We start from the raw sequence: 10073 nt of genomic DNA, 5'->3' as shown, positions 1-10073 counted from the left end.
TATTATTATTTTTTGGCAGCTGGCCAGTATGGGGACCCAAATCCTTGACATTGGTATTATAACTTGTTGAGTTTTTTTTTTGGTTTTTTTTGATGGCTGGCCAGTATGGATATCTGAACCTTTGACACTGTGTTCTGACTGAGCTAACTGCCCTGCTCCAACGAGTTGAAATTATTGATACAGAGAACTCTGTCAATCTAATTGTTGGATTGACTGATTTTTTTTCTGGAGGGGCGTGGCAGCTGGCCAGTACAGGGATCGAACCCTGGACCTTGGTGTTAGCAGTACCATGCTCTAATCAACAGAGCTAATAACCAGTCAGCCCCTTAATTGTTGGTTTTTTTAAAAGCACTCTTTTTTCTCTGGTTCCTTTTTTTTTTTTTTTTCTCTTTTTTTTTTTCTTTTTTCTCTCTCTCTCTTTTTTTTTTTTTCCTCTGGTTCCTTTTAAGATCTTTTTGTCTTTGCCGTTGTGTAATTGCACTACAATATGTCTAGGTGATTGTTGTTTTATATATTTTTGGTATATCCTTCAGTACTGATGTGTTTTTTTGAAGCTGAAGATTTATATCCTTTATAAGTTTTGAGAAATTTTAACTTTTATTCTTCTACGTGTAACTACTAATCTGCTGTATTACCTGACAATTGTGCTTTTTATTTTCATTGAATATTGTTTGTTGTGGGGGTTATACATATTTCTCAGATCTCTTTTTTAGTGTCTTTGATCATTTTATACATTACTAATTTTACAAGCATATGTTTTCTATCACTTGAACATTTTAGAATTCTAATCTTGTTTTTTTTTAATCTGTTGATGGTCACTTAATTGTGTTTTGTTTCTTTGTGTGTTTGAAGTTTGGGGATTCAGTTTGTTTCTTTGTGTGTTTGAAATTTGGTTATTCAGTTGACCTGGGCTGAGAGTTGGTTTTTTAAGGCACTTCAGAGGACCTGCAAAATTTAGGACCAATTCTTTATGTTAATTTGGCATGAGGTTTCAGTACTAAGTGGTTAGTGTTAAGTTCCAAACCCAAATTATCTTGAGATGAAAGCTTTTTTCCTTCCCCTTAGTTTTTGGCAAGCAGATATTTTACTCTAGCATATCTTTTCTCTAATTGTGCCACCTATTGAGATTCCCGGCATTATATATGTGTGTGGAGGTCCCTTGCTTTGGTCCACATTTTTATTTCCTGTCCTCACATAGACAGTAAAATCCTCACCTTTTAGTTATCGAGGTTGACATTACTTTACTATTTAGTCTCCTCATTATCCCCACTCCTCATATCACCATACAGTCACATTTGTTATTCTCTCAATTACCATTTTGACTTTGTTCTTTTTTTTTTTTTTCTATTTGATTTTTGCACTTGGGGATTTGCTTTCTTTTTAGGAATCAGCTGCTCATTTAAAATAATGCCTGTTAAATTTATCAAACATTACTAGGTGTTTGTAGTGGTAGGGTTTTAAGATTATTTAATCATATTGTTGGAACCAGCAACACTTTTCTCATCTGTAAAATGGGGTGAGAAGAGTCAACTTTATAGGATTGTTGTGAGGAGTAAGCGAGGTAATGTGTGAAAAGTGCCTCATGTTAAGTTCTCAGTAATTGGTAGCAATGATAATGCTTTTTGTTCTCCCCAAGAATAAGAATGTTACAGCCATGATTACGTATGATTAGAGGTGCTAATTATAAAACTAACTCCAAAGCAGTTAAAATACATAAAGAAATTTGTGGAATATTTACTGTCATCTATGTGAGGTGATAATAGCATTCTGGAATCTAAGTGATATGTCTTTTCCCCCTTAACTTTTCAGGGTGTGAGGATTACTGTGATTTCCTATAAACTTACTTGGTTTCTTAGACTTATTCATTCTCTGCTCTTTTATTTACTTCTTCGCATTCACTTTCTGGCACAGTCATTAATTGATTAATAGACCTAACCGTGGCATGATAAATGTGTATACTCCACCCATAAAAATATATGCCATCCTCCTCCTTTTCACCATTTGTTAGCACTACTTTGTTTTTAATGAATAAGTCAAAGGAATAAAGAAATAAGGACACCATGACACATATTTAAGCACTTTTAAGTATTGCAGTAGATTTATCTTTTCTAAGTTTCATTCAGCTCAGCAGAATTTTAGGTAGGCTATGTATAGGTAGGGTGAGACTGCTTATATACATCCAGAATGAGACTAGATTCATTTGCCAATTTAGTTAGCCAAAGATAGGCCATTATTAAAAGTAATGCGATCACACAGCTGGGAGGAGAGGCAGCCTGTTAGAGCTGTCCCTGACCCCCAGAGCCTCTAATTGTGGTGTGCAGCTGCTGAGATACTCATGCAAAGCAGATCTTGCTGGCTCTAGAAAGCTCAATTTCTGCTATGCTCTATTACCACTTTATTCTTTAGGTTTTCCAATACTAATCAAGAAGAATTTAACATTTTGTGCCTTTTCTTTAGAGAATGTTTAAAAACATAAGCTCTTGTATTTGAGCCACACCCAGTGTGAGTTAGGGCAAGGTCTCTTCAGCATGGGGGTGAAAGGGATTGCGGGTGTCTCAGTGGGGTGTCCCTGAGAAGTCTCTGTCTTCATCTTTCCATTTCCTAACTGTGGTTTACCACTTTTTTAACTTGGTGATTCTGATACTGAGCTTGTTATGAGGACTGTAATCCCCAGTCTATTTCCATGCAAGCTCTAAGAATTCTTAATATATGAAGAGTGTCCTTTTTTAAAAAAAATTCTAGGGCCGCCCGTGGCTCACTCAGGAGAGTGCGGTGCTGATAACACCAAGGCCCCGGGTTCGGATCCCATATACGGATGGCCTGTTCGCTCACAGGCTGAGCGTGGTGCTGACAACACCAAGTCAAGGGTTGAGATCCCCTTACGGGTCATCTTTAAAAAAAATAAAAAAAATTCTGCCATATATTTAAGGATATTTTTCTTGTTCCATTTTATTACTGGAACTAGTGCCTTTGACAGGTTCACAAGTCTCCTTCTTTGCTTTTATACAGTTCTTACCACTGGAAAATTGAAGGTCTGTTTTCTGCTTCATTCTCATCATCTGTTCCTGTCCTTGTAGTAGTCAAATAAAAGTTATTTTGTCTGTCTTCAGCATATATCTGGTAATGATTTATGTTTTCAGATTTAATATCTGCTGAGAAATTGACCTTAACCTTAAATTATGTGTGTATATATTTTATTGTTCTGGTCTGCTTAATATATGTTTTTCAGTAGCATGGATTTTTTTAAAAAAATTTTTTATTGATTATGTATTCATGGGGCGCAGAGCTTGGATCTGTATTTATTAATGGTTTCAGTGTAGTTGAATTGTTGACAAAATATAGTTTATCTACACTGTCAGGCAGTCTGCTGAATATTGGTGTTATTTGAATAAGATACTGTTCCTGTCCTCAAGGAGTTCATATTCCAGGTAAATCTATAAATCAGTCATTTAGGTATTACGCTGAGTGGTGCAATAGTGATATGCACATGTGGTTTGAGGAGAACATTTTAGCCCAATCTGGGATTTCAGGGAAGGCTTTCTGTAGAACTAAGTCTTATTCTACTTTAGTAGCTACCTACCTAGTACACTAATCTATTTTAAGGTGCCAGTACTACATAATTGTAATGATTTGTGCATTTTCTCAAATAAATGACAAGTTGTCAATGGGTAAGAATTGCACCCAGATGTATTTGTTTAGGAATATATAATGTAGTACTTGGGATGTACTTTGTATAGTGTTGAGCAAAGAAGCAGAAACTTACATACTTAAAAAGCAACAGGATAACCAGACTGACTTGGAGAGTTTGTCAACCTAATTTGGAAGAGCCCATCTTAATGATTCTTGTTAATATTTTTTATTTTTTAAAATTTTATTTATTTTTAATTGTGTTTATATATATATATAAAACAAAAATTACCATTTTAATAATTTTTAAGTGTGCAGTTCATGGCATTAAGTACATTCACATTGTTGTGCAGCCACCACCACTATCCATCTCTAGAACTTTTTCATTTCTCCAAACTGAAATTCTGTACCCATTGAACAGTTAACTCCCATTCCTCCCTCCCCTTAGCCCCTGGCAACCACCATTCTGCTTTTTGTCTCTCCTTAATGTTTGATATCATGTATTTATTTTCAATGTATTATTTTGTAATAGTTTTCAAAGAAAAAAAATGCATGGCGTGTTTTTAATAACGCTTTATTTAGCCTGTTTGTTCTTCAGTTTATGTTAGTTTTGATTTCCATGATGTGAAAGTCACTCAACATTTTCATATATATTTTCATAATTTGTAAAGCACACATCTCTTTTAAATTGTGTCACAGATTTTAGTTGCCAGTTAAATATAGTTTCATATACTGTGTTTTAGTGGTCATTAAAATATTATAATTATAAAGTTCTGTTATAATTTTTCTGAAATTTAAAGTCAGGAATCTAAATAGGGAAAAATCTAATGGTATACTAATATTTTTTATTCTGCAGGAAAATCATATTGTTGGAAATTGTGTAACTGGAATTTTATAAGTTTTAAAAATTAGATTTTAAATTTACAAGTGGAATTTGTAGTTATTACTGTTTTGTCCATGAGTGGTTTTTAGAAGAATTTTGATTTATCTGTTGTAAATCTTGCTTTTAACAGACTGTTTACTCAAAGAGTGATGTTAATGGAATTTATTTTTTATTTTTTATTTTTGTTTGTTTGTTTGTTGTCATTTTTTCGTGACCGGCACTCAGCCAGTGAGTGCACCGGTCATTCCTATATAGGATCCGAACCCGCGGCGGGAGCGTCACCGCGCTCCCAGCGCAGCACTCTACCGAGTGCGCCACGGGCTCGGCCCGATGTTAATGGAATTTAAAAGGAAATTTTTTTTCCATTTTTAGAAAAATTTCTTTATACCTCACTTTGTTCACAAAGGTGTTAATGGTTATTAATTTAACAGTTGTTTATATTTTTGAGTTTGTAAAACTTAGAATTTAGACATGAGTAATTTTGTCAGAACCTTTATTTTTCTCATGTGTAATTTGCATCATTTTTAGGCAAAGTGTTTCATGGATTTCAAAGCTGGAGGCACCTTGTGTCACATTCTTGGGGCTGCTTACAAATATAAAAACGAGCAGGGATGGTAAGTTTTTGCATTTATTTGATGTTTTGATGTGATATTTAAGTTAATGTTAAATAAGTTCTTTATATGATGTTAGAGAATTCTATACACACATTATGATTGAGTGCCAAGTAGGTTGTATTTTATCAAGGGCCCTAATTTACTTTGTTTCTACATGCAAGAAAAATATCAAACAACTTTTGTATTTATTAGATAAATTATTACAGATAACAGATAGTAGGTGTACATTATTAGCAAATTGGAAGGTAAGCTCACTGTGAGATATATGTGTGTATTGTGATTATGTACAAAGCTGATAGATAGCAGGGTTTAGTCTAGTAAGCTAGGCCTTCAAAAGAGTCATCCAGTTTGGATATGGATAAAAGGAATGTGGCGCAGAAAAGTACAGATCTTTGTCTAGATCAGTGGAGGTGATAGGTTGAGAATCCCTGCTGCTGTTTCTGTAGTTTTACTCTCTTCACTCTTCCTTTTCTCTTTTCTTGCCCTGTCACTCTTGGTGCTATTTCTTCCTTTTCTTTCTTGAATTTTGGGGCTTCCATCCTAGTTTGGGAAGTTCAGCTGCTGGGACTAGTAAATGTTCAATGATGGTTAATTCTGAGGTGGTTCTGAGTTCTGGTAAGGGAGCCACTGCACAGGGTAGAGTAGGGTGACTGAAGTGTATTGGCTTGATGTTGTTGGATAGTTTTAGTTGTGTTATATATGTGCGTTTTATAATCTTATCATCTTTTTAAGAGAATACACATGTGGCTGGCTGGTTAGTTCAGTTGGTTAGAGTGCAGTGTTATAACACTGAGGACAAGGGTTCAGATTCTTATACTGGCCAGCTACACACCCTTCCTCCCCCCAAGAGAATACACATGTAACTTGTATATTTTAATTTAAAAGTTAAACTAACCCAATACTTTATAGCTGGGAAATGCAAATATTCAGATCAGTAATCAAGATAAGTTTATAATTAAATGATTTATTTATAGTATATAGAGATACAGACTTATTAGAGCCTTTCATATAAGGGTGAGCATTTAATAGATATTGGTTGGCTGATTGAATGTTCATGAGTTTTTTTCTTTCTTTTTTTGGTGGCTGGCCTGTATGAGGATCTGAACCCTTTACCTTGGTGTTATAACACTGTCCTTTAACCAGCTGAGCTAACCAGCCAGCCCAGAGTTTATTGTTATTAGAAGTGACTTTCTGTTTTCCTGTTCTATGTCCATCTCTGGTGTTGCACCTCTCTCACTAGGGTGTTTATTCTCTGGTCAATGATCAACAGCATGCTTGAGTACTCCCAGGTATGGTTGTACCTTACTGTTAGCTCTGGATTCCCAGTTGGAATTCTTTTCTCTACTTATTTTCTTGTTCAGCTTGTGTCCCAAGTTCTGACCTGGACTCTTGAGGACAGAGTCTCAAATTGAAATGACTTTTCTTAAGGTACATATTGTAGAACTTGCTTTGTGTTCCCAGTGCTTGTACAATGAAATATTTTTACCTGAAATGATTTAAGATGATTTAGAAGGATATGTGTAATAAAATCTCTTAAAAATTAAGAGTGGGGCCAAAAAAGAAGTAAAGGATAGTGTTAGGGGACACGGTTAGAGGAGTTAGGAATGAGGATTTTTTTCAAGTCTTTTAGTCAGAGTGTACCAGAATCATCCTTTTTGAGGTGTAATTATATATCCAATTTTAGTGTGCAACTTCCCCATCTCCTGTTACCTACACATTTGCAGTGAGTGGATTACTTAATCTCTAACAGTGTGCATTTTAGTAACTACCCATCTATTTGGACATCTGAATACTGACCTGTCATCCTGACAGTGTCTCTGACTTGCTCCTTCCCTACGTACCCCTCTGAACCTTGTCTGTGTTCTCCAACTGAACCTCACGCTCTAGGTTGCATTTCTGGCTTCAGCTCCAAAGTTTGTTAGTTTCCTTGTTATGGCCTAACACTCTTTTCCTCGTTTCATTTTGGTTCTGCTTTCTTACTTCCTGGTGGCCATTGTTTTAGCCTTCAGTGACGTCAAGCTAGAGTATCATGTATATGAGGTTGAGTGGGAATACTTGGTAATTATTGATGTATTTGTGAAGTGACTGTATAGATTAAGATTCCAGAATTGGAGAGTTTGAGTTTGATCTTTCTGGATGTTTCTAAATAGGCAAAATCAATTTGTGCCTTATTTGTGTTTTTTCTCTTAAAGGATAAAACTTTGGGCTAATTTCAAATATCATTATATATATCTGAGGGATACCAAGTAGAGTGGTTTTGACATAATTATGGAAATCCAAACATATCTCCTCAAGAAGGAGAGATTAAATACAACTGAGTTCAATTGAGTAACAGAAAAGTAAACATCATTGCTCACATGCTGAATAATCAGGACCTTCTTTACTCTTTCTGACAGTTCTAAACAGATTGCTCTATGTTGTAATATTTTGTGCTCTTCAAGAGATTATTGATTGACAATATTTGTATTTTATTAGTTTTGCTTGACAGTGACTAGACTCAATATGAAGTTTAGGATTTGTATTAATGTGGAAGGTGACCTTTTATTTTTTCTTAAGACAGTATTTACTGCTGCAATTTATTTCTTGTAGAGAAACTCAGACCTTTTGCTTCTGGTGTATTTGGAATTAGAAAACTTTTCATTCTGCTTTGAGACTTGGTTGTTCAACTTTTATCATCCCCTTCAAAGTTTCCTTCAGATTTAAAAATTTTTTTAGATATTACCAATGGCTTTCAAACTTTAGGAATCGTCTGCAGTCCTTGTTAAAAATATAAATTTCTGGGCTTTATGGACATAGATTGTCATCCACTAAATTAGGGTAGAAATTGAGAATCTGCATTTTCAAAAAATACTCTAGATGGTTCCTGGGCCTCACTTCGAGAAATATTTGTCAGGCAGGTTGGCATTCTAGCACAAAGGTGGTTTAGTTTTTTGGGTGGTTTTTTTTTTTTTTTTTTTTTTTTTTTTTTTTGGCAGCTGGCTTATATGGGGATCTGGGCCCTTGACCTTGGTGTTACTAGCACTGTGCTCTCCCACATGAGCTTACTGGCCAGCCCATGGTTTAGGTTTTTAATTTGTGAAGAATTATTTGTTATAATAGCATATTTTAAAACACACTATGCTAATTAGGTAGCTGTTTTTTAGATTTAATAATGTAGCAAGGATCCAAACCAATTTTCTTTATCACACACCTAGCTGAATATAATTTTTCTTCTACTTATATAATACCCTTCTCTCGCCATGGGTACATACCTGTTTCAGAGCTCTAATTATCTCTAGGCTGTTTGCCACCCTTTTTGGGTATGGCATACTAGTCCTCCCTCTGGGTATGGTCTTCAGGGTTTTATAGCATGCCATCATCATGCAAAGTTCTTTACTCAGGTCCACTTCAGTCTCTTTCCCATACAACTGTTCTGCTGTACTGTTGTCTTGCCCCCAGCTCAGTGCATTTTTGTTTTGCCTTCTAGAAGTTTGCTTCTGAAGCCCTTTCATACCACTTTCTCAGGAGCAAACTATTTCCCTGGGATCTAATGTTCATTATTTTTATTCAGACTATGTATTGTAGGGGTTGCTGAGGATAAAATAGAGAACACCCCTAACTCTAGACTCAAGAGGCAGTAAAATTGAAGCAATACAGCAGTGGATGCCCTTTTTGACAGACAGTGTATGTTGCATTAGATTGAAAGCCTGCTGCAAGATATTGCCTAACAGATTGCCAAAGGAAAACAAAGCAGAAGTCTCATTAATTAATTAATAAGCCCTCATTGAAAACTCATATTTATAGTCTAAATGGCCAAAGGTTTTAAAAGTTAGAATGAAAATTTGTTCATTTTTTGTCTTTCTCTATAGGGCTGTGGTAGTATAGGATAAGAATATCTCTTTTCAGTCCCCATCCCCCCTCTGCCCCCGAGCCTTTCTGAGGCCTTCCTAGGACCTTTCTGGAGCCCAGTGGCTAGCTTCACTCTACAGTAGTTAAGGAATTAAAGAAACTCAAGTTGAAGTAACAAGAAGCATAATATAAATAGTTGCCAAATCATCTTCCAATAAAATTGTACTAATTTATAGCCCCACCAACAACATATTGAGGGTGTGCCTTTCCCCCCTCATTAGCTGTTTTAGTCCGTTTTGTGTTGCTATAACAGAAATATCTGAGACTGGGTAATTTATAAGGAAAAAGGGTTTATTTGGCTTACGATTCTGGGACAGCTGCACCTGGCACGGGCCTCAGGCTGCTTCTACTCATGGTAGAAAGAGGCAGGCAGCTGGCGGGTACAAGCAGATCACATGGTGAGAGGAAGCAAGAGAGAGAGGGGAGGTGCCAGCATCCTGTAAACAACCAGCTCTCACAGGATCTAACAGAGAACTCACTCATTAATCCCTCCTCCCCCAGGGAGAGCATTAATCCATTCATGAGGGATCCGCCCCCATGACTCAATCAGTTTCCAACACTGCCACATTGAGGATGAAATTTCCACATGGGTTTTGGAGGGGAGAACACATCCAGACTCCATCATTAGACAACAGTATATTTATTTGTATTTTATATTACCTCACTGTATTAGTCCATTTCTGTGGCTTATAACAAAGTACATGGAACTGGGTACTTTGTAAGAAAATGAAATTTATTGCTTACAGTTTCTGAGGCTGGGAAGTCCAAACTCCAGGGAACATGTCTGGTGAGAGCCTTCCTGGTGGTGACACACCACAAGAATATCACATTGCGAGTATTGCAGAATATCACATTTTGAAAATGGTGGAGCAGAGAGAGCAAGAGAGCAACCTCCTCATTCACTCTCCTTTTAAAGACCTTGGAACCACGCCCCTGACCTCCATTATTAATCCATTCACTATGGCATGGTCCTATAAGCTAATCACCTTTTCCAGGCTTCACCTTTCAGTTATCATAATAGGATTTCCCAGCTTCTTAACAGTCACAGTGGGGGCCAAGTT

General features: G+C 36.2%; 1 protein-coding gene across 8 annotated transcripts in view; it reads left to right on the top strand.

Annotated features, from left to right (window-relative positions):
- SMARCC1 (SWI/SNF related, matrix associated, actin dependent regulator of chromatin subfamily c member 1) overlaps window positions 1-10073 on the top strand; it is a 195822-nt gene that overhangs the window by 35649 nt on the left and 150100 nt on the right. For all 8 annotated transcript variants that reach the window (XR_010024852.1, XM_063113542.1, XM_063113541.1 and 5 more), the window contains exon 3: window positions 5039-5124. Coding sequence is in view for 7 of the 8 variants with exons in the window: in XM_063113542.1 (XP_062969612.1) it covers window positions 5039-5124 (86 nt within the window). In the remaining variant the exon portion in view is untranslated. The remainder of the gene's footprint in view (window positions 1-5038; window positions 5125-10073) is intronic.

Source organism: Cynocephalus volans, chromosome 11, assembly GCF_027409185.1.
Source record: "Cynocephalus volans isolate mCynVol1 chromosome 11, mCynVol1.pri, whole genome shotgun sequence".
Classification (NCBI taxonomy): domain Eukaryota; kingdom Metazoa; phylum Chordata; class Mammalia; order Dermoptera; family Cynocephalidae; genus Cynocephalus; species Cynocephalus volans.
This window is presented reverse-complemented; position numbering and strand designations above follow the sequence as displayed.